This window comes from Crocuta crocuta, unplaced genomic scaffold, assembly GCF_008692635.1.
Source record: "Crocuta crocuta isolate KB4526 unplaced genomic scaffold, BGI_CrCroc_1.0 scaffold77, whole genome shotgun sequence".
Lineage (NCBI taxonomy): Eukaryota > Metazoa > Chordata > Mammalia > Carnivora > Hyaenidae > Crocuta > Crocuta crocuta.
Window position 1 is genome coordinate 6051254 of NW_027532172.1, and position 24768 is coordinate 6076021.

The 24768-nt window shown below is 43.0% G+C and overlaps 1 protein-coding gene across 1 annotated transcript in view; it reads right to left on the reverse strand.

Annotated features, from left to right (window-relative positions):
• Window positions 1–21831, reverse strand: part of SLC25A20 (solute carrier family 25 member 20) — a 30832-nt gene extending 9001 nt beyond the window's left edge. The window contains exons 1-4 of the mRNA XM_077777286.1: window positions 21629–21831; window positions 17147–17239; window positions 12109–12236; window positions 9012–9102 (exon numbers count right to left, since the gene is read on the reverse strand). Of these exons, the coding sequence (XP_077633412.1) occupies window positions 9012–9102; window positions 12109–12236; window positions 17147–17239; window positions 21629–21733 (417 nt within the window). The 5' untranslated portion in view covers window positions 21734–21831. The remainder of the gene's footprint in view (window positions 1–9011; window positions 9103–12108; window positions 12237–17146; window positions 17240–21628) is intronic.
• Window positions 21832–24768: the final 2937 nt, after the last annotated feature.

Consider the following 24768-nt stretch of genomic DNA (forward strand, 5'->3'; position numbering starts at 1 on the left):
GAAATAATTGCTAAGAACTTCCCAAAATGTTACCAATGTGGCAAAACATACAGATTTGGCACAAAATACATCCATGCAATGACACATCACAGATGAACTTCTGAAATCTATAGACAAAGAAAAAAAATCTTAAGAGCAGCCAGAGGAAAATGACACTTTACCTAAACAATTTGAATGACAACAGAAACCAGGATGATAGAAATAAACGGCACATTATCTTTCAGGTGCTGAAAGAAAAGAACTGTCAACCCAGAATCCAATGTCTAGCAAAAATATCCTTCAGGAATAAAGGGGAAATCAGGCATTCTTAGACGAAGGAAAACCGAGAGAATTTGTCAGCAAGACAATCTACCCCAAGAGAATAGTGAAAGGAAGTTCTCTACATAGAAAAGAAACAATGAAAGAAGGAACCCTGAAACATCAGGGAAGGAAGAACACAGCAAGCAAAATTATGAGATAGTGATAAAAAGGCCAATTTACTAAGACGACACAGCAATTCAAAATGTGTATGTACCAAACAATGTATAGCAAAACTCATAGAACTGAAAGGAGAAACAAACAAACCCACAATTACGGTTGGAGATTTCAACTCCCTCTATCAACAAATTGGTAGAACAAAAAGACTGAAAATCACCAAGGATAAAGAACTCAATACTATCAACCAAGAGAATCTAATTGACAGTTTTAGAACACTCCACCACATGACAGCAGAATACACATTCTTTCAAGTGCCCATGGAACATAAGCCAAGACAGACCACGGTCATAAAACAAATCTCAAGAAATTTAAAAGATTTTAAATTTTTGTTTATGCTTATTTATTCATTTATTTTGAGAGAAAGAGAGAAAGAGAATCCCAAGCAGGCTCCATGCTGTAAGTGCAGAGCCCAGCATGGGGCTCAAACTCACAAACTATGAGATTATGTCCTGAGCCAAAACCAAGAGTCAGACGCTTAACCGACTGAGCCACCCAGGCACACCGAAAAGGTTTTAAATAATACAGAATATGTTCTCTGATCACAATGGACTCAAAACTAGAAATCAATAAACTCTAACACTTGTAAACCAAACAATACTCTTCTAAATATTTCAAAAAGGGGGCACCTGAGTGGCTTAGTCAGTTAAGCATCTGACTTCGGCTCAGGTCACGATCTTGCAGTTTGTGGGTTGGAGCCCCATGTCAGGCTCTGTGCTGACAGCTGGGAGCATGGAGGCTGTTTTGGATTCTGTGTCTCCCTCTACCCCTCCCTAGCTCGCACTCTGTCTCTGTCTTTCCAAAAATAAATATTTTAAAAAATAATAATGATTCAAAAAGGAAGTCTCAAAGGAAATTAGAAAAAACACTGAATTGACTGGCAATTAACATATATCTAACTTTGGGATGCCTGGCTGCCTCAGTCGGAAAAGCAGTGAGTGCTGATCTCAGTCAGGGTTGTGGGTTTGAGCCCCATGTTGGATATAAAGATCACTTAAATAAATAAACTTATATAAATAATTATATATTATACAATATATAATATACATGTTATTCATAATATTATATATTATATATAATTATATGCCACATATAANTTTTATAGCACTGACTGCATACATTAGAAAAGAGGAAAAGGCTCAAATTAACAATCTAATAATCTCTCTTCTCAAAAACCTCCCTAAGGGGCACCTGGGTGGCTAGTCAGTTAAGTGTCCGACTGTGGCTCAGGTCATGACCTCACAGTTTGTGAGTTCAAGCACTGCATTGGGCTTTCCACTGTCAGTGCAGAGCCTGCGTCACATCCTTGGTCCCCCCCCCCTCTGCCCCTTCCCTGCTTATGTTCTTTCAAAAATAAACATTTGAAAAACAAAAACAAAGAAAAGCAAACTAAACCTAAAGCAAGCAATAGCAAGGAAATAATAAAAGATACAAGCAGAAACCAACGAAATTGAAAATAGAAAATCAATAGGGGAAATCGGGGGGCGCCTGGGTGGCTTAGTTGGTTAAGCGTCCGACTTTCGCTTAGGTCATGATCTCGCGGTTCGTGGGTTCGGGCCCCACGTCGGGCTCTGTGCTGACTGCCAGCTCAGAGCCTGGAGCGTGTTTTGGAGTCTGTGACTCCCTCTCTTTCTGACCCTCCCCTACTCATGCTGTCTCTCTCCTAGAAATAAATAAAAAAAAATTAAAAAAAAAAATAGGGGAAATCGGTACAACAAAAAACTATTTTTTTTTTAATTTTTTAAATGTTTTTATTTATTTCTGATAGAGAGAGAGAGAGAGAGCCAGCATGAGCAGGGGAGGGTCAGAGAGAGAGGGAGATACAAAATCTGAAGCAGGCTCCAGGCCCTGAGCTAGCTGTCAGCACAGAGCCTGATGTGGGGCTCGAACCCATGAACCGTGAGATCATGACCTGAGCTGAAGTCAGACGCTTAACCAACTGAGCCACCCAGGCACCCCAAAAAACTATTTTCTTGAAAGAATCAAAAAACTTAACAAACCTCTAGTGAAGTCGACAAAAAAGAGAGAGAAGTCACAGATTACTAATATCAGGAATAAAACAGAAGATATCACCACGGACCTTGTAGACGTCAAAAGGATAATAATGGAATACTACAAACAACTCTACACAAACCAATCTGACAATGTAGATAAGAAAACAAAAATGTAAACTACCACAATTTGCCCAACATGAAATAGTTAATTTGAATAGCCTGGTAACTATTTAGAAAATTGATTTCAAAAATTTAAAACTCCTCCCTCCCAAATCCATAATTCATTATAAAATTCTATCAAAGGTTTAAAGAATTAACACCAATTCTACAATCTCTCTCAGGAAACAGAAAAGGGAGCATTTCCAAATTCATTTCATGAAACTAGTATTATCCTAATACCAAAACCAGATAAAGCAATGCAGAAAAAAAATATGACAGACCAATATCTTTCATGATTGCACATGCAAAAATCTTTTAACAAAACATAATAAAATTCAGCAATATATAAAAAGAGATGTCAAGTTGGTGGGTTTATTCTAGCAACCCAAAGTTGGTTCAATATTTGAAAATCAACTGATGTAATCCACCATATTAACAAGTTAAAGAAAACTCACATGATCACATCACTCCATGTAGGAAAAAAAGGTATCTGACAAAAGTCAATATCCATTCATGATAAAATTCTTAGAAAAAAGGGTAAAAGATAAGGTAACTTCCTCAACTTGAAAAAGAGCATCTATAAAAAAAGTACATCTAACATATTTAACAGTGAAATAGTGAAATAGTGAATACTTCCCTGTAAGATTGGGAACAAGGAAAAAATGTCCATTCTTGTCACTCTTACTCAATATAGAAGTGGAAATTCTAGCCAGTGAAATAAGGAAATAAAAGTTAAACAGATCATAAATGAAGAAATAAAACTGTCTCTATTTACAAATGGCATGACTTTCTACGTAGAAAATCTCAGATTCTGGGGCACCTGTGTGGGTCACATGGTTAAGCGTCCAACTTTGGGTCAGGTCATAATCTCATGGTTCGTGGATTCGAGCCCCACGTCAGGCTCTGTGCTAACAGCTAGCTCAGAGCCTGGAGCCAGTTTCAGATTCTGTATCTCCCTCTCTCTCTGACCCTCCCCTGCTCATGCTGTCTCTCTCTCTCTCAGAAATAAATAAAATATTAAAAATTAATAATAAAGAAAGAAAAAAGAAAGAAAGAAAACCTCAGATTCTATTAAAAAAATGATCCTAGAACTAATAAGGGATTCAGGAAAGTCAAAAGACATAAAATTAACATATAAAAATCAATTGTGTTTCTATGAACTAGCTATGAACATGTAGCTAACAAAATTAAACTTATAATACCATTCCCAATGCCATTTTTTAAAAGATTTTATTTTTAAGTAACTCCGTACCCAACATGGGGCTCAAACTCACAACCCTGAGATCAAGAGTCACATCATCTACCAACTGAGCCAGCCAGGCACTCATACAATGTACTTTTTTCAAAGTCAAAAAAGAAAAAAGACTTAAATATAAATAAAAAGAAACATGTACAGAATTTAGATGCTGAAAACTACACAGTGCAGATGAAAGAAGTTAAAGTTCTAAATAAATGGAGAGACATACCATGTCCATGGATTGGAAGACTCAAAATAGTATCAATTTCATCCAAATTGACCTATAGATTTAACATGTATCTCAGAAAATTTTTTCTCAATTTTCTATATTATCTTAAAAGTTTATATGGAAATATAAAGTGATTAGAATACTTAGAACAAGGTGTTTTGTTTTTTTTTTGAGTAAAGTGGAAGGGATCAGTCTACTCAATTTCAAGACTTAGTAAATGCCAGGGGCGCCTGGGTGGCTTAGTCGGTTAAGCGTCCAACTTTCGCTTAGGTCATGATCTCGCGGTTCATGGCTTCGAGCCCCGCGTCGGGCTCTGTGCTGACTGCCAGCTCAGAGCCTGGAGCCTATTTCAGAGTCTGTGTCTCCCTCTCTCTCTGACCCTCCCCTGCTCACGCTGTCTCTCTCTCTCTCTCCTAGAAATAAATAAAAATATTAAAAAAAAAAAGACTTACTAAATGCCTATATAAATCAGGACTGTGTAGTATTAGTGAAAAGAGAGACATAGATCAATGGAAGAAAATGCAGAACAAAGAAGTAGATCCACACAAATATTCCCCACTTGACTCTTATTTATTTGAGAGAGAGAGAGCAAGTGAGCATGAGCAGAAGGGCAGAGAGAGATAGGAGATAAAGTATCCCAAGAAGGCTCCACACTGTCAGCGCCTAATGTGGGGTTCAAACTCACAAACCATGAGATCATGACCTGAGCCAAAACCAAGATTCAGACACTTAACTGATTGAGCCATCCAGCCGCCACTATGCTGAGTTGATTTTTAACAAAAGTGTAAACAATTCAGGGAAGTAAGATAAGTGTTTTCAACAAATGGCACTGGTGCAATTGGACAGCCATAGGCAAAAGAAAAAAAGAAAAGAACTATGTCCAAATTCTTATACATTATATACAAATTAATTCAAAATGGGGTCACACACTTAAATGTAAAATGTTAAACTATAAAATTCTTAGAAAAAAACACAGGAGAAAATCTTTTGGATCTCAGGCTAGGTAAAGAGACTCAATGCCTCAAACACCTAAAGCCCGATCCATAAAAGAAAAATTAACAAACCCAACTTTATCAAACTTAAAAATGTTTGCTCAAAGGGGTGCCTGGGTGGCTCAGTCAGTTGAGCATCTGACTCTTGGTTTGGCTCAGGTCATGATCTCATGGTTCATGAATTTGAGCCCTGAATTACGCTCTGAGCCTGCTTGGGGTTCTCTCTCTCCCCCTTTCTCTCCCGTTTACCCACACAGAGAGGGAGCACAAAATAAACATTAAAAAAAATGTTTGCTCAAAAGACTCTGTTAAGAGTATGAAAAGACAAACTATTAACTGAGAGAAAATATTTGCAAACCACGTATTGTCAAACTACTAGTATCTAGAATAAAGGACTCTCAAAACTCAACAGTAAAAGGACACCTGGGTGGCTCAGATGGTTGAGTGGTTGAGCATCCGACTCTTAATTTCAGCTCAGGTCATGATCCCAGGGTTGTGTGATCCAGCTCCACAATGGGCTCTATGCTGAGCATGGAGGCTGCTTAAGATTCTCTCTCTCCCTCTCTACCCTGTTTGGTCTCTCTCTTTAAAAAACCTAAACATGCAACTACCATATGACTCAACAATTGTACTCTTGGGCATTTATCCCAGAGAAATGAAAACTTATTTTCTCAGAAAAATCTCTGAATACAAATGTTTATACCATCTTTATTCATAAGCGCCCAAAACTGGAAACAACCCAGATGTCCTTCAATGGATGAAAAGTTAAACACACCATGGACTATTAAAGAGAAATGAATAATTCATACATGCAACAATCTGGTGAATCTCCAGAAAATTATGTTGAGTTAAAAATGCCAATCCAAAAAAACCAAAAATAACAACAACAACAACAAAAAAAAGCCAAGGGTGTCTGGGTGGCTCAGTCAGTTAAGTGTCTGACTTCAGCTCAGGTCATGATCTCACAGTTCTTGAGTTCGAGCCCTACATTGGACTTGTTGCTGTCAGCACAGAGCCTGCTTCAGATCCTCTGTCCCCCTCTCTGTGTGCCCTTCCCCCCTCAAAAAAAAAAAAAAAAAAAAGAATAAACATTACAAAAAAGTTTTTTAAAGTCAATCCAAAAACTTTCTTGGAAGATTGACTATAGTATGATTCTATTTACATAACATTCTTGAAATTATAAAATTATAGAAATGGAGTACAGACTTGTGGCTGCTGGGGTAGTTAAGAATTGGAGCAGAAGAGGAAAGTGGATGTGGCCATGGCAATGATGAAAATGTTCTGTATCTTTACCATATCAATATCAATATTCTGGATGTAATATTGTTCTAGAGTTTTACAAGATGTTACCTTCATGGGAAAACTGGGTAAAGGGTACATATGATCTCTCTGTATTAATTATTTTCCCTTTACATTATTTTATACAAGTGCACATATATCTATAATTATCTCAAAATAAAAAGCTTAATTAAAAAATACACAAAATGGAAATAAATCTTGAGCTGTTAAAGGTTCAAAAAAATAGGGGCGCCTGGGTGGCTTAGTCGGCTAAGCGTCTGACTTTCGCTTGGGTCATGATCTCGCGGTTCGTGGGTTTGAGCCCCGCGTCAGGCTCTGTGCTGACAGCCAGCTCGGAGCCTGAAGCCTGTTTCAGTCTGTGACTCCCTCTCTCTCTGACCCTCCCCTGCTCACGCTGTCTCTCTCTCTCTCTCTCCTAGAAATAAATAAAACATTAAAAAAAAAATTAAAAAAAAAGTTCAAAAAAATACATAAAATTAAAGGACAAATGCAAACCATGGAAAAGACTTGCCACATATGATAAGTAATTAACAACCTTAATATGTCCAAAGCTTTTATGAGCCAAAAAAAAACAAATGAACACAGAAAAACAGGTACTTCATAAAGGAACAATACAAACAACTAACATTCATCAAAATAATTAACCTCACCACCATTTAAAAGTTGGAAAATTGGGGCACCTGGTGGCTCAGTTGGTTGAGTGACCAACTTCAGCTCATATCATGATCTCATGGTTCCTGAGTCCGAGCCCTATATCCGGCTTGCTGCTATTAGCTTGTCAGCACAGAGCCCACCTCAGATCCTCTGTCCCCCTCTCTCTGCCCCTTCCTACTTGTGCTCTTTCAAAAGTAAACATTTCAAAAAAATAAAAAATAGAAACATGAAAAAATTAAAATAATGCTAATTTTTCACCCATCAGACCAGCAGAGATTATAAATTAGATGCTGCAGTTTGCTGGTCAGTGGGTGCTCCTGTATTACTGACTGGAATAGAAAGGGACAGGCCTTTATAGAAGAACCACTTGGTAATATGTTTTAAAAACTTTTTTTGTTAATGTGTATTTTTGAGAGAGAGAGACAGAGTGCGAGTGGGGAAGGGGTAGAGAGAAAGGGAAACACAGACTCCAAAGCAGGCTCCAGGCTCTGAGCTGTTAGCATAGAGCCCGGCGTGAGGCTTGAACTCATGGACAGCGAGATCATGACCTGACCCATTCAACCGACTGAGCCACCTGAGTACCCCTAAAACTTTTTTAAAGTATACACCTTTAGGGGTGCCTGAGTGGCTCAGTCGGTTAAGCATCTAACTCTTGATCTTGGCTCAGGTCACGATTTCATGGTTCATGAGATTGATGGATTCTGTGCTGACACGGAGCCTGCTTTCTCTCTCTAGCTCTCTCCCCCTCCCTCAAAATAAACAAACTTTAAACAAATAAATAAATAAATAAATAAATGTATACACCTTTAAACATACTAATTTCATGTCTGAACGTTTATTCTAAGAAAATAATCAGGTATACATGGGATGCCTGAGTGGCTCAGTTAGTTGACCTTCTGACTTTGGCTCAGGTCAAGATCTCACAGTTAGTGAGTCTATGCCCCACATTGGGCTCTGTGCTGACAGCAGGAGTCTGCTTCAGATCCTCTGTCTCCCTCTTTCTCTGCCCCTCCCCTGCTATCTCTGTCTCTCAAAAATAAACAAACATTAAAAGAAGAAGAAGAAGAAGAAAAGATTCAGATATACACACAAAAACTTATTTATAAAGATCTTTGCTATTATATATAATTTGTCATGCCTCCAGCTAAGGGATCATTGGGTAAATGACAGCCATGTAATGAAAGAAGATACAGAACATGATGGTTGAAAAAAAAAAAAACATGCAGAAAATTAGGATACATCAAGTGGAAAAAGCTGGTTATAAAACTAATGCATTATGTGACCTCAATTTTATTTCAAAAGTTAATAGATCTTAACATACATGTTTACCAAAAAGGCTAGAAGAATTCACACAGGAAGCATACCAGTGGTTACCTCAGTGGGGTGGTATCATGGGTAATAAATTTTTTTGGTATCATGGGTAAAAAATAATTTTTTTCTTTGTGCTTCTCTGCATTACAAAATTTTCTAGCAAGAATTGTTGTGTTAAATTACTTCAGCTATTAGAAGAAAAGAGCAGTAACTTTTTTGTTTTAAAAGGAGCCTGTGTGGTAAGGCAGGCAGACAGTTCACACCTTTGGCTGTCAACGACCCAGGCGCTCAAAGGGCAATGAGCCTTTGGGCAACTGGTAAAGACATAAGATACATTGGACAGAAGCAGCCTCCCTTCCACCTCTGAAGAGACATGACTCACCTTTCAGAGTTCCTGAAGTAGCTGTTAATAAGAGTGGATAAGTCTGGAATGACACGTCACAGGTGTGACATTTTGGTTGGTTTGTTATACTGTCCTGGTTCTCGATTCTACTACGATTGCTTCCATGTTCCTGAAAACCTTGAAACTGTTTTGCACACCTGACCTGAAGCCTTTATAAAGGGTGAAAGGACATAAACATCCACACAAAATTGCATACTGAATAGAAAAAGCTTGCCACCTCCCGCCAGATCACACCCCCCACCCCAGCTCACACCCTTACCTGTAACAAGCACTTGATCCGTTCTCCAGGGGTCATAATTCCTGTGGTGAATACACCAGATAACATCCCAGCTGCAAATATTTGGGGGTAGCTGTATTGAAAATAAAAACCAGAGGCAAGCACCTGTGACTAACCACCCAGGACAGCAGCAATCCCAGCACAAAGGATGACTTTGTAAGAAAAAATAAGCACTTGGACCAGGCAGACGCCCAGCAGAAATAAATCATATTTTGCACAAAAGCAAAGTTTTAGGTGTATTCTGAGGTGAAATTTCCCAGGGCAGGGGTCTCAGTACCAAGAGTAATATGAGCTTGGTCAAGAAGGCCACCTGCACACTCAGTTGGCCTCATTCACAGAAGCTTTTTTGAGATTATAATTTTTTAATGTTTTACTTATTTCTGAGTGAGAGAGAGAGAGGGAGACACAGAATCTGAAGCGGGCTCCAAGCTCTGAGCTAGCTGTCAGCACAGAGCCCAACGTGGGGCTCGAACCCACGAATCGTGAGATCATGACCTGGGCCGAAGTCAGACGCTTAACCGACTGAGCCACCCACCCAGGTGCCCCCTCACTCACAGAAGCTTTAGAGTGAGACATGGTTCCCTCCCCTGGGCCTGCCATGCACAATGACTACAGAATAGTTTTTAGGCTTCACTAGGCCTTGATTCCCCATTTATAAAACTCAGGGTTGTTGTGGAAAAAAGCCTCTAACTCAAGATCTGGGTCTCAGTATACCCTAGTTTCCCTCCAATCTCACTTCCTCTGGATCACCAAGGGCCTGAAAACATTTTAATTCAAGACTCAAGTGGGACAGCAGCAAGGCTAGGGGGCAGCTGTGGCCACTTCCACATGATGAGGGGCACCCAGGCCAATTGCAAAGAATGTGCTATTAGATGCTGAGAAAGGCCCACATAGGAATGATACCCAAACAGGCATGATGGGTTCTGCAGCTTTCTATGCAGAGAATGATCCCTCAGTGGCCAGAGAGACAGATCCTCACCCTGGGCCCCACAGAAGAAACCATACCAAGTATTTGGAGGAGTTGAGGCTCCAGGTATCTATAGCACACAGCTATCTGTGTGACCTCTCACATCTCCTTTTCTATCAGTAATACAAGGGTCTCGAGGAGGCAATGGAGCACAAAGCTATAATTAACATTTCAACAGAGTCTCCACAATTTAAGAAAAGTTACTAAAAATCTTCAGTTACTTGCCATAGCCTCAGGCCCCTCTTGACCCCAAGCCTCTGACAGCTGAGCCTTCAGCCAGGTCCCACTCAACAAGAGGCCAAGATCTGGAGAACAGACCTCAAACAGGGGTAGGGAGACATTCACTGCAGTCCTTCCCTCTAGGTAGGGCATCAGTTTAAACAGCCCTGTTTTGTTGTTGTTGTTATGTTTTATATTCTCATCCCAGGCAGGGCCCACACATATACCTCAGGCATGCAGAACTAGCACACAGGCTGACTGCTGAACAGTCAAGAGACTTGCTTTCATGCACGGCCTCCTTTACAGACTCCGTTCACACTGCTGTCTCCAAGAGGAGCCCTCTCAGCAACTGAATTTCTCCTCCTGAGACCAACATGCTCTGTACTTTGCAGGATGCCCATACCCCAGGCCAGGCACACCCCCATCTCTTGGGAGTAAGGACTTTTCTCTGAACGGATCCTCTGTGTGTGCACAGGGTACTCTTTAGACACTAGGACTGCCTGGCCCATTCTGTCACTCCCCACTCCCACTCTAGGCTGGCATCTGTGAGTCTGGACTTTCTTGGACATCCCCTCCAAGATCCTGGTAATGCTCATTTCCATACTATCCCAAAATACCACTGCAGGGAGGGGAAACATGTCAGGGCTGATGTCCAGAATTTAGAACACAGCAGGATTATATGAGTGGGGTCCTCAGGGTCTCAACCTTTGCTCATGCAGGAAGGGTGTTTCTCTGCATGCTGATGTGATTGTACAGGGAACACAGCCCATAGGCCAAAGTATAACAATGACCCCAATAGGGGTTTTAGTGCATGGCCCTGGTATAGCTATGAGATGGTACATGAGATAGAAGACTAGCTGCTCAGAGAAGGTATGTATCCATGGGACACTTGGACTACCAACAGCCAAACAGAGCTTCAAAAGGACCCCATACACATCCATACTTGTGGCCGCCTGTGGTTGTTTATAGAAGCTTGTCACATTCAGAGGGTCACAAGGACTACAGAAATAGTTTCACATTACAAGCATCTCATCTACATCCTAGACCCTTACTCAGCATGCTGTGGCCTGAAGTAGTGACAGAAAACAACCACACAGCACCCTGGGCTTCCTCCCTCAAGCTCCTAGACCCCAGGCCTGGCCAGCCTCTGTGGGATCTGTGTTGCCTGCAGCCCTTCCCAGGAGTTGTCGTCACCCTGCAAGTCTCAGACTGGGGACATCTTGTCATCCCATGTTTCCACTCCGAATCCCCATTCATCCCAAGAAACTGGTCTGGTGAAAAGTACATCATGGTGAATATAGTCAATAATGCTGTAATAACTTTCTATGGTGACAGATGGGAACTACACTTACCATGTGTGCATTTCATAATGTATGTATTGTTGAAGCACTATGTTATATACCTGAAACTAATATTATGTGTCAACTATACTTTGATTAAAAGTTTTAAAATGTTTAATTAAAATTGAGGGACACTTGGGTGGCACAGTTGGTTAAATGTCCTTCCCTTTTCCCAAGCAGGGGATGGAAAATAAGGCTGTGTCATTGCTGCAGCACCAGGGACTATTCATGGCATTTTACACACTTTTTCACATTCAGTCCTTCCAGTGGTGTGGGGCTGATATTACTAATATCCACAGCAGGTGATACTACTTCACAGAATTATGACAACCTGGTGGGGAAGAGAGGGGAGGACTTGGAGTTGTCTTCTTTTTCCCTTTGGTTCACAGGGCAAAAGAAACTCAAGTACCTCCTTCATGTGGAGCAACCAGGAGCCAGTGTTAGGGTTCCAGGGGGACAGCCACTCCCTATCTGCCAAGATTTCTCACTTTGACCCATGGGTCACACCATCAGGCAGAACAGCTTTAAGTGCTTTAGACCTGTAAGTACTCACCTGAGCACATCCTCTGGGCATTTCTGTTGCAGTTTCTTCCCCAAACCAAACCCAAAGAAGCACACAGCAAACATGGGTGTGACCCCAATGATAGGGGCAGCCATGCCCCGATATAGCCCCGTGATACCCTGCAAGGAAATCACAAAAACAGAAGCTGTTTATAGACACAGCTACCCTTTATACCACTGAAACAGGAAAGTAGTGTGTCCTCTAAACTGTGGCTTTCTTCCTTCACCTCTTCTCCGAGTAAAGAGAACTTTGAAAAGGAAGAAAACCCCAGAGGCATCTGGGTGGCTCAGTTGGTTAAGTGTCCAACTCTTGGTTTCAGCTCAGGTCATGATCTCACAGTTTGTGGATCTGAGCCCCACATCGGGCTCTGTGCTGACAGTGTGCAGCCTACTTGGGATTCTCTCTCTCTCTCTCTCTGCCCCTCCTGCATCTCTCTCTCTCTCTCTCAAAATAAATAAACTTAGAAAAAAATAAAAGGAAGAATCCCCAGAAATAGTTGTCCTTTAATACACTGCTGAAGAAACTAGAAACAGCTTTCATTCTGGAAGACAATCTGGCAATATGCAGTATGCCCTTGCATCAGGAAATTCTGTCTAGAAATTTATTCTAAGAAAATACTCAGAGATGTAAAAAGAGAGGGGCGCCTGGGTGGCTCAGTTGGTTAAGCATCCAACTTCGGCTCGGGTCATGATCTTGTGGTTTGTGGGTTCAAGCCCCGCGTCAGGCTCTGTGCTGACAGCTAGCTCAGAGCCTGGAGACTGTTTGAGATTCTGTGTCTCCCTCTCTCTGACCCTCCCCAGCTTGCTCGCTCGCTCTCTCCCTCCCTCTCAGAAATAAATAAAACATTAAAAAAAAGAGAGATGTAAAAAGAGAATGACATTAGGCATTTATAAGCTCCCAAAATTCTGGAATAAACCAAAAAACTCCCAAATAGGAAATCAATAGGACAAATTATGGGAATTCCATAAATGGACTATCACATGGCCATTAAATCACATTGTAACATCAGAAGATATTACTAAATCTACTTGGAGACCACTAAAAAGGCAGGCTAGAAGATGTACAATATGATCTGACTTCCCTGGGGTGAGATGACAGGAAATTAAGAAATTTTTGTATTTTCCAAGTACTAAGATATGGGGTTTTTTTAATCATTAAATGGTTGGTTTATTATGATGCCAATTATGTGTGAAATTTCTTAATTATGTGTGAAATTTCTTATGTATGTTAAAGCAGTTTCATTTATGATTGACCCTCCAATACATTGTGTTCACACATGCATGTATCTCTTCTCTCATTACTGTCAGCTGATGTACAGTGTGGACTATAGAGTGTCCCTACTAGAGACTGGACTTTTATTATTAGAAACAATAGTAAGATTGCACATCAATTTTCAGTCATATAGTTTTGTGATAAAATCAACTATGTCAGTAGCCAATAAATAGACAGATAGATATCCCAACCAAATGAGGTTCATAAACCAGGGAAAAGGAAGATTTGGGACCTAGGAGACCAAGGGTTCAGCCTAAGAGAGGGAAAGGGGGTTCCAGGATGGTGTTGAGTACTGAGGGCCTGGAAAGAAACCAGTCCACACAACAGTATGAGGATAGAGGGCTCCAGAAGGGATGTTTCCAAAAAAACCCCAAAAACCAGAAAACAAAAACAAACCAAAACAACTCACAGTGGAAGAACCGATTATAACTGTTTTCGGCAGTGTGGAAAATCAAACAGAAAGGTACTCTACAGAGCTTTCTTAGGTACAGGATAACCGACACAGCAATTCAGAGAAACACAAGCAAAAGAAACTGACACAATTATTTCACCCAACCTCAAGAAAAACAAAAAGTCAGACAGACAAGAAATAAGATGCACATCATACTACATTACTTAGTTAAGAGAAAAATTATATATAAAGCTGTAATCATGCAAACAGTAAATTGGATTAAACCACAAAGTATGATAAAACTATATGGGCAAGGCAGAAAGGGACATAAAGAAATGTAAGACTAGGGGAGCCTGGGTGGCTTAGTTGGTTAAGTGTCTGACTCTTGGTTTCAGGTCAGGTCACAATCTCATGGTTTGTGAGTTCAAGCCCCATATTGGGCTTCGTGCTGATAGTGCAGAGCGTACTTGGGGATCTCTCTCCTTCTCTGCCATTCCCCTGCTTGTGTGCATGTGGGCACTTTTTCTCTCAGAATAAATAAATAAGGGTGCCTGGGTGGCTTAGTCAGTCAAGCATCTCCGACTTGGGCTCAGGTCATGATCTTGCGATTCATGAGTTCAGGCCCTGTATTGGGCTCTTTGCTGACAGCTCAGGGCCTGGAGACTGCTTCAGATTCTGTGTCTCCCTCTCTTCCTACCCCTCCCCAACTCGTGCTCTGTCTCTCTTAAAAATAAATAAACATTAAAAAAATTTTAATAAACATTTTTTAAAAAGCATTAAAAAAAAGAAATCTAAGACTTAAAATCATCTACCACAAATATGTACCTAAAACATATAAAAAGTGTATTAAATATAGTTGTAAATGTACATCTTTTAGGTAGAAACAGCATAAAGAACTGGAAAAGCTGAAAAAAATTACCCCTGGAGAAGGGATGGATAAGTCATTTTGCTACTTTGTTACAAGCCTTTCAGTAACAAACCCAAATGCTTGAATCACTTTAATACAAAATAAGGAACAATTTTAAAAACAAATGTTATAGTTGCTCCTTAAGAGAGAGCTGCAGGAGGAACAGGGTGGTGCTCCACACCTGGAGAGTTCACAGTCACAGGCTGGAGAACCTGTCCCTCTGCAGACGCTGGGCACTCCCAACCAATCTTCTTTCCTGATCTAAAGGGGCACAACTGTACCAGTCGGCACTCCTGGGTCCTGCAAAGGTCTAACATTGCCACAGGCTGTAAGAAGGTTCTCTGAGGACAAAGTGCAAAGGCAATAAACAGGAATGGGTGAAGGGAGAAGAGAAGGTTATGAGGAAGATCTACAAAAGCAGTATGTGACAATGTCATTCCAAAGCCTAGGGCTCCCTGATGGGGCTGAGAAGGATGCCCACATCCTAAGGGCCTGACTAAACCCTTGCCTCCTGGCTAGCTTTCCTTCCACCATCCTGGCCCACCTACTTCCATGCAGCACAGCCAAGACCTCTGGCAGCTTCAGAAAGCAGACAGCTCAGTCTGGCACAGCAAAAACTAAGGATGTGCATACATATGGACTAAGGTAGCCCATTCAACCCTACAGGGAGTTGGGTTTGTAGAAGCCATTCTCACCAGGCCCTTAGGACCCAGCACACTCACAAGCCACTGAACAGGTATTCAGTGTTCCTTGACCAAGAGGCATGTAAATCCTGCCTCTCTACCTCCAGCACAGAGGACTCAGAGCAGATCCAAACCCTAAGACCTCAGTGGGACACTGATGAGACTCAGCTCTGGTCAGCACAGATGAAAGAACGAATGCTTTCCGGAAGAAAAGGCAGCACCACCTCGGGCATGGGTCCTGCAGGAGCCTTGGGAACAACTTCTCCCCCAAGGCTTAATCTATCACTTACCAGCCTCCCTTGTTTATCTAGGTGACAGCTACTTCTCAGTTTCTGTATATTTAATACAGACTATATATTTACTAAAAAAAATTTTTATGTTTATTTTTGAGAGAGAGAAAGAGAACACGAGTGAGGGAGGGACGGAGAGACAGGAAGACACAGAATCTTTTTTAAAGAATTTTTTTTTTTTTTTTAATTTCTAGGAGACAGAGACAGCGTGAGCAGGGGAGGGTCAGAGAGAGAGGGAGTCACAGATTGAAACAGCCTCCAGGCTCTGAGCTGGCAGTCAGCACAGAGCCCGACGCGGCGCTTGAACTCACAAACCGTGAGATCATGACCTGAGCCGAAGTCAGAGGCTTAACTGACTGAGCCACCCAGGCACCCCAACCTGCTGCTCATTTTGTGTCCACCTCTTCATTCTTTGAAGTGGCGAGACAATGAATCCCAGGTATTATGGTAAAAATTCCTGCAACAGTACTGTTTCTCTCTCCCTCAAGAAACAAAAACAAAAAAACAAACAACAAAAAAAACCAAAACATTTTTTAAAAAGTATAAGGAAAACTTAAAATAGCCAAGAGATTGAAGAAGCCCAAAGAAAAACCCCAAGAACAGATTGCCAAGAGACGGAGGCTGTCTTCTCTGACAGCCTCTACCTCTAAGTCTGAGTCCCATCAAAAATGAGATTTTTCTAAGAGTAACAAATAAATAAGATCAGACATCAAAACAAAAACAAAAACAAACAAGACTCACTGGCCTCTGACTGTTCTTCAGATTGGATGACTTTTCCTATAGATTTCATGTGCACTTCTTTTTGTCTACATTTCTTTTTTCTTTTTCTTTTTTAAGCGATCTCTACACCCAACATGGGGCTCCAACTCACAACTCTGGGATCAAGAGTCATACACTCTACCAACTGAGCCAGCCAGACACCTTGAGAGTTTATAGGAACTTCTGGCACTGATCTCTATGAACCAATTGATCTGGATTGCATTTTTTTCCATTTATTCCTCACTAAATCCCTGTGGTCTAATTTTGCCTTTCAAAAAAATTTTAAGTATATTTATTTATTTTTGAGAGGGGGGGGACAGAGAGAGAGAGGGACAGAGAGACGGGGGAGAGAGACCATCCCAAGCAGGCTTCATACTGTCAGCACAAAGCCCAATGTGGGACTCGAACTCACCAACTATAAGATCATGGCCTGAATCGAAGCCAGTAATAGTACACTTAACCAACTGAGCCACCCAGGCGCCCCGAATTCTGCCTTTCAAATGAGGGAAGCATTTTATTAGCTTCAACCAGTCATATAAAACAGCAACTGGAACTAGTAAAGACTCCAGAGCAACAACAGAAGGGCAAGGGATGGCACAGTGAGACAGCCACAGCTGTGGGCTACCCTCCTGCAGAAAGTCACCCTATCGCCCCAAGGAGATAACAAACCAACTCTGTGAATGTGGTCCTGTGAGTAAGAGGAATGCCCAACACCTAGGTACCATACCTCTCTAACAAGTGTCTTCCGGAAACAGTCAAAGGTCCCAGAATACATGGGAGGCTGTCCAGGCAAACTCGGGGGCTGTGTCTGCAGTCGGACCTGAAACCAGAAGTGAAAACACAATCATCTCCCAGAAACAGAACTGCCTGCCAAACTCTGAACAGAGAAAAGCTGTGCCTGTGTACATGTCTTCAGCATTTGCTTAACCTGCTAGATTTAGATTTCTTTTTCCTCTAATTTATTTAAACTCTGCACTCACATATCATTAGTAGCATGCCTTTTTTCCCCCTCATCCAGTCACTTCCACCATTTTTCTTTTTTTTTTTTTAATATTTTTATTTATTTCTAGTAGAGAGAGAGACAGCGTGAGCTGTCAGAGAGGGGGTCAGAGAGAGAGGGAGATACAGAATCTAAAGCAGGTTCCAGGCTCCGAGCTAGCTGTCAGCACAGAGTCCGATGCAGGGCTCGAGCCCACGAACCGTGAGACGATGGCTTGAGCCGAAGTCGGGAGCTTAACCGACTGAGCCACCCAAGCGCCCCTCCACCATTCCTTTCTTTTTTTTTTAAATTTTTTAATGTTTTTATTTATTTCTGAGTCACAGACACACACACAGTGTGAGCAGGGGAGGGACAGAGACAGAGGGAGATACAGAATCTAAAGCAGGTTCCAGGCTCCGAGCTAGCTGTCAGCACAGAGTCCGATGCAGGGCTCGAGCCCACGAACCGTGAGACGATGGCTTGAGCCGAAGTCGGGAGCTTAACCGACTGAGCCACCCAAGCGCCCCTCCACCATTCCTTTCTTTTTTTTTTTTCACCATTTATTTCTTACCTAATGGATCCCACAATGACCCATTAGGATAGGTATTCCCAGTTTACTGATAAAAAGACTGGGTTTACAGAGTTCAAGTGATAGGCCGGTAGTTAAGACCTGCCTGATGCAAATCTCCAGCTTCCCATTTTGGTGGCATCCTGGTAGTTAGGTAAGGCACTCCACAAAGGTATTGTAGAGTAAGGAGGATTTTTTAAAATATATTTTTTAAAGTTTTAATTTATTTTGAGAAAGAGAGCACAAGCTGGGGAGGGGCAGAGAGAGGAAAGATAGAATCCTAAGCAGGCTCTGCACTGCCAGCGTGAGCCTGACAGGGGGCTCAAATCCACGAACCATGAGAGCAGGACCTGAGCCGAAATCAAGAGTCAGACACTTAACCAACTGAGCCACCTAGACACCCCTGGAGTAAGGTGGATTTAATCCTACTTCTGTTGGTCCTCATCCTCCTCAACCTTTTGGTATATACAGTGCTTCAAAATGTCTCTTCTTGAAACCTCCCTTTTTAGAACTCCCTCCTTTGTCTCCTTCTCTACTCCAGGCATTCTTCAGGCTTAGCATCCTACCCATGTGGTCCACAATCCCATTCAGAAAACTCAGATTGCAGGGCTTCAACTTCTACTCAGGGATGACTATCACTTGGCCATCTCCAGACCTTCTCTCCCATCTTTAGGGTTATACTTCCAACTTCTTGGTGTTGATCTCCCTACTCAGATCTCCTCTGGAATCTCACCTTCCTGATGCATGTTCCATCTGTGCCAGAGCCACCTAGCTACCTCAGGATTTGAAACCATAGCATCACCTTTGACTACTTCCTATTGCTCCTCCTACTCTTACTAACAGTGGTCCTTCAAGATACTTCTGGAATCCTAATTTCTTCCTCTGTCTGAGTCCTTTCCTAAGCCAAGTCCTAACCCATCCTTGCCCAGTGTAGTGGTTGTCAATTATATCCACTAATTCCTTGAGGCTCTTTCCCCTTCAAAGATCAGTCCTCATTCACTCCCCTTGAATGTAGGCCAGACATTGTGAGTTGTGCAACCTTCATTACAATCAGTTTGGGACATTTTCATCACCCCAGAAAGAAACTCCACACCATTAGTAGTCACTCCCTATTCCTTGCTCCTCTCAGCCCTTACAATCACTTATCTACTTTCTGTCTCTATAAACTTGTCTAATATGTATTCAATATTAAGTCCTTTGCCCATTTTTCAATTGGGCTATTTGTCCTTTTATTGAGTTGCAAGAGTTCTTTATTCATCCTGGATCCCAGCCAACATCTGCAACCTCACAAGCAACCCTAAGCCAGCCTATCCACCTAAGCTGCTCCCAAAACCCTGCCTCACAAAGACTGTGACCATTAATGAACGTTGTTGTTTCCTATCACTAAGTTCTGGGTTAAGTTGTTATACTGCAGTAGATAAGTGATATATCCGGCTACTTCAGCCGTCTATTTCCTGGCTGTTTTTCCTGCTCAGAGTCCTTCTGCTTCCAAGTCCTTCTCATGTTGCTACCATACTAACCTTTTCAAAATACCATTTTTAACATGCTGTTCCTCTGCTTCTTTAGAATCTCTTATTCTTTTATTTGTTAGGGGCTTATATGTCACAATAAGGAAATCACTCTCTAGGCAATGGAGAGTCCATGCAAGTCTGAGGAGTTTATAGGACAGAATAGTAGAAATGTAAAACAGAACTGCTTGACATCTGAAATCCCTTTTATTGGCTTTCAGATCCTCCCTGGTCAGGCACAGCCTTCCTCACTCAGTAGGGAGGGAGGGATGTATCAAAACTTCTGAGTGATACCTTTCTGGGATTTTGTACAAATCTCACACCTGTCCCGTCATGACATCAACCATCCAAGCCATCAAGAACATTAAAGTACTCCATGGTTGATCTTATTTTACAGCCTGATTCCCACTGCCAAGCCTGTACACCTGCCCTCCCCTGCCCAGCATGTCTGGGTTCTCCACTTCTCCAGTCAAAATTCAGCCAGCCCTTTACTACCTACCACACAGCCTTTCCACCAAGCTCCAACTCTAAAGTGCTGCAGTTGTTGCCTTCTTAGGCAACAGCTAGTCACCTTAGACCTTTGGAGGTGCCCCTAGGCCAGGCTTTGACTAGAGCCCATGTGCCTCTCTGAGGTCAAAAGGACTGCAATCAGCAATTTGTGGTTTTAAGCTAAAAAGGAGCTTTTTGGCTGTAAAAAATGCCAGGAAACATTTTAAGTCATTTACACTTTAGTATAGAGATCATTGAGCCCTTCCTGAGAGTAACATCTGTGGGAAAGAAGGGCAAGAGGATACAGAAAAGCAACACTTGTATAAGGCAGAAAATGAGAGTTTTAAGAGAAGTCCCAAATGCCTGGAACGAACCAGATCTCTGGCTATACTCTCTTCAAGAGTAGGAAGAGAGAAGGAGCAGCTGGGTGGCTCAGTTGGTTAAACATCCAACTTCGGCTCAGGTCATGATCTCACAGTTANGTAGGAAGAGAGGGGCGCCTGGGTGGCTCTGGTTAAGCGTCCGACTATGGCTCAGGTCATGATCTCACGGTTTGTGAGTTTGAGCCCTGCATCGGGCTCTGTGCTGACACTTCAGAGCCTGGAGCCTGCTTCGGATTCTGTGTCTCCCTCTGTCTCTGACCCTCCCCTGCTCAAGCTGTCTCTCTCTCTCTCTCTCAAAAATAAATAAAACATTAAAAAAAAAAAAAGAGTAGGAAGATCAGACAACTCTCTAACTAGTCTTAAGTCCTCTACACAGACTTCTCACTCTGTAGGACTCATGTCTGCTCCCCACAGGCCCGCCCTGGACATGATCTGCCAATTTCCTCCAAATGTGTGTCCAGAAATAAGGGTAGAAAACTAGGATGATGTTTTGAATGCTAAATCACAGGGCATGGACTTTGGTCTCCAGGCAGGCCTTGCTGAATGTGCTGCAGGGGGAAGAATTGAGGCAAGATGTGAGGAAGACCAGGGAACAAACCCTGATGAGTTTCTTGCTTCCCAGAGCCTCAGTTTGACCACGGCTTTGTCACCTGGGAGTTGTGAGGATCATCCTGGCCTTGGGTGAAGTCAGTCACTTGCTTTTCCTGGAAGGAGCTTCTGGAAGGAGCTTCTCCCTGAGGACATCATCACTTCCCACTATCAGGCTAATGTGAGGTGATAGGCTGAAGACCGTCAACCCTCTCTCTGGGGTGGGAAAGTGAGAAGGACGGGGCACTTCGGCCCCAGAGGAATGCATCAAAAGACATCTCTAGAAAAACTGTCTCTGTCTAGCTCTCTTTCTGAGGAGGGCTTTAACAGGTGACCTGTTCCAATCCTGTTGGTGATGTTATAAGGTTTGCTGAAATCAGAGCTCTGGGCAAGCGCTTTTTCTTTCCTATCCCCAAAGAAGTGGCGCAGGGTCAGGAGGCGATGCCAGACAGAGAACTTCAAATCAGAGTCCCGAGTGGACGGTTAGAGGCTGCTGTCTCTGCGCTGACTCTTTGGGGCACGAGGAACAGCTTCTCTGTAACCCCCCAAAAAAGTGAAAGGGAGATTCCCTGGACTTCTCACGGAAGCTCCCACGGGCCCCGCTTCTGCCCCGGCCTGCGCCTCGTGGGAGACACTGCTTTCTGCTCCTGGCCCGGGCCTCCTCCCTCCAGCCCGCGCCCCAGCCTCCTCGCACCTTGACGGTGTCCAGCGGGTGCCCCACAAACACCAGGCACATGCCGCCAAAGCCGCCGGCCAGCAGGTTCTTGAGTGGGCTGATAGGCTTCGCCTCGTCTGCCATGGTCCGTCGGTCTGGCCGACACCGTATCGGTCTGTTCCGGGCCTGCCCTGCTCCACCGCACCAGCCGCAGCGCCGGCACCGCCGACCTTTCACCCACTTTCGGGTGGGCGGGGCAGGAGCCTGGGGCAGGTTGGGAGGATCGCCTGAGCTGCTGTCCGTCTTCCGCTGGTGGGCGGCTTCCGGCCGATGTCCCGCCCCCCCGTAGGCGTGGTTTGAGGTAGCATTGCTGGCCATGACCCCCTTCAGGGCTGTGTTTGGAAGTGCAGGCGGTTAGCTTTACTCCTCCAGAAAGTCTTCCCAGACTTAAATGTTTTCTCCTCTACCTCCCCATTTCTCGACACTCGCAGAAGCCCACAGCGCTCCGCTTTGTGCCAGGCGCCTTTCCACGTGCTGGAGAAGCAGCTCGTGGCCATCACTCGGGTCCCTGTCTTTGCGGAGCTTATAGACCATGACAAAGATGAATAAGTGTTTGTAGGGGCGCCCGGGTGGCTCCGTCGGTTGAGCAACGGCTTCGGCTCAGGTCATGGTCTCACGGTTAGTGGGTTCGAGCCCCTCGTCGGGCTCTGTGGTGACAACTCAGAGCCTGGAGCCTGCTTCAGATTCTGTGAATCCCTCTCTCTCTACCCCTCCCCCCACTCGTGCTGTGTTTCTCTGTCTCAATAATAATAAACATTTAAAATTTTTTTAAAAATAAGTGTTTGGGGCGCCTGGGTGGCTCAGTCAGTTAAGAGACTGACTCTTGGTTCTGGCTCAGATTATGATCTTACAGTTTGTGGGTTCCAGCCCTCACCAGGATCTGTGCTGGCAATGCGCAGCCTGCTTGGGATTCTGTCTCCCTCTCTCTCAACCCCTCCCTTGCTCGCTTGCCCTCTCTCGAAAGTGAATAAACATTAAAAAAAATTCAAAGATAAATAAGTGAAAGCTTCATAGTGTATCAAGTGGTGATACTTGCTATGGAGAAAAACCCAGAAAGAGGGTTAGAGAGTTTGAGGGGGCAGGGGAGAGTAATATGCAATTTTAAGTAAGTAAGGGAGGGTTTCATTGAGAACGTGAGGAAGTGAATCCTGTCCAAAAACCTGAGGGGGGGAGGAGTAAGGACCTACCAAGCAGAGGAAAAGAAAATGCAAAACCCCTGAGATGGGCTGTGCCTGGCCTATTTGGTAAGGAACTACACACAGGCCTTTGTGGCTACCAGCAGAGGGAGGAAGAGGAGTAGCAAATGAAGACATGGCGATAACGGCGGCACGCTAAACAGACTTTGTGTGCTGCTTAGGAGGCAGTCAGCTTCTCTTCTGAAGGAGATGGTAGACAGAAGCCATTCTGGGGGCACGTGGATGGCTCAGTTGATTAAACATCCGACTTGGGCTCAGGTTTTGATATCACTGTTTGTTGGTTCAAGCCCCACATTGTGCTCTGTGCTGACAGCTCAGAGCCTGGAGCCTGCTTCAGATTCTGTCTCTCCCTCTCTCTCTCTGCCTGTTCCCTCGCTCATGCTCTGTCTCTCTCTGTCTCTTAAAAATAAATTAAAATGTTAAAAAGTTTTTTATAAATTAAAAAATAAAGGGGGAACCCCCAAAGCATAAGTTGTTACTACAGTTTTAGAGGAAACCAAAAAGAGAATGATACCTCTCAGTAAAAGGGATGAAAGGATCAAATGCTAGGTGAAACTAAGGAACCTTAAATTGCTCCTTAGGTTTAACTATTAGTCATTGGTAACATTTAGAAGAAGCTTGCTAGGAGTGTTGACGTAGTGGGTTAATACTGAACAGGCAGCAAAAAGGCAAAGGCACTAAGACTCAATTACTGGTTCAAGGAGTTTGGCAGGGAAGCAAAAAGAACAAAGGGTTAAAGGAAGGTTTAGATTTCAGTGTTTAAGATGGGACTGAGGCTGAGGGAAATATCAAAAAAAGAAAAAGAAGGGCACCTGGGTGGCTCAGTCAATTAAGCATCTGACTTTGGCTCAGGTCATGATCTTGTAGGTTTGAGTCCCAGATCAGGCTCTGTGCTGACAGCTCAGAGTCTGGAGCCTGCTCTGGATTCTGTGTATCCCTCTCGTTTTGCCCCTCACCCACTCACGCTCTCTCTCTCTCTCTCAAAAATGAATCATTAAAAAAAAAGATAGAAGACAAAGCAAGTGCCACTGATAAGACATGGTCCATAAGGTGGTAGGTGTGGTTATCTGGTGTGTGTGGCATCACCCACCAAGCATCTTCTAAAGGCCTGGGATCTTCAGAGCTCTGACTATGAATCTCTGCAATTGAATCCTGGCATAAACGTATTTAAAGGTTTTTGACTGAGTTGGAGAAGCATCATTGTTAAGAATCTCTGAGATAGAAGAAAACTGTTCAATCGAGGCAGGGAGACAGCTCATAGGCCAATTGTAAAGTAAGGTAGCATAATGCCTGACATACAGTAGGTGCCTAAAAGGATGATTGTTGAGTAAGTCAGAAGGGGGTTTATGTACTCAGAGGGCTTCAGTATGACTAAGGAGAAGCCTCTCAGACATTAGAACAAGAAAGGGCAGTTAGGTGAGATCTCGGGTGAAAAGCAGGTTGTCAGCTCCTGAGACCTGAGATTTCTTCCTGACTTTCTTCACCAGTGAACATTATTGTCTTTGTTTCCCACAGATTGTGAGGGAATATCAACTAGGAGAGGATCCAGGCCACATGTTAACTGAGCCACTGCAGTTTGCAAAACTCTGTGCTAATCACTGGATTGACCTTAGGAGTTTTACTGAGGGGCACCTGGGTGGCTCAGTCAGTTAAGTGTCCGACTTCGGCTCAGGTCATGATCTTCCGGCTCTGGGATTGACAGCTCAGAGCCTGGAGTCTGCTTCAGATTCTGTCTCCGCCCCTCTCTGCTCCTCCCCTTCTCTCTCTCTCTCTCTCAGAAATAAATAAAACATTAAAAAAAAAATTTTTTTTTAAAAGGAGTTTTACTGAGCAGTAGGTCCAAGATTTAATGGTTAGTAATGGGACCTTGTTTCTCTCATTTACTGTTTGTAATGTTCTGGCTATAAAAGAGAAGTTAAATTA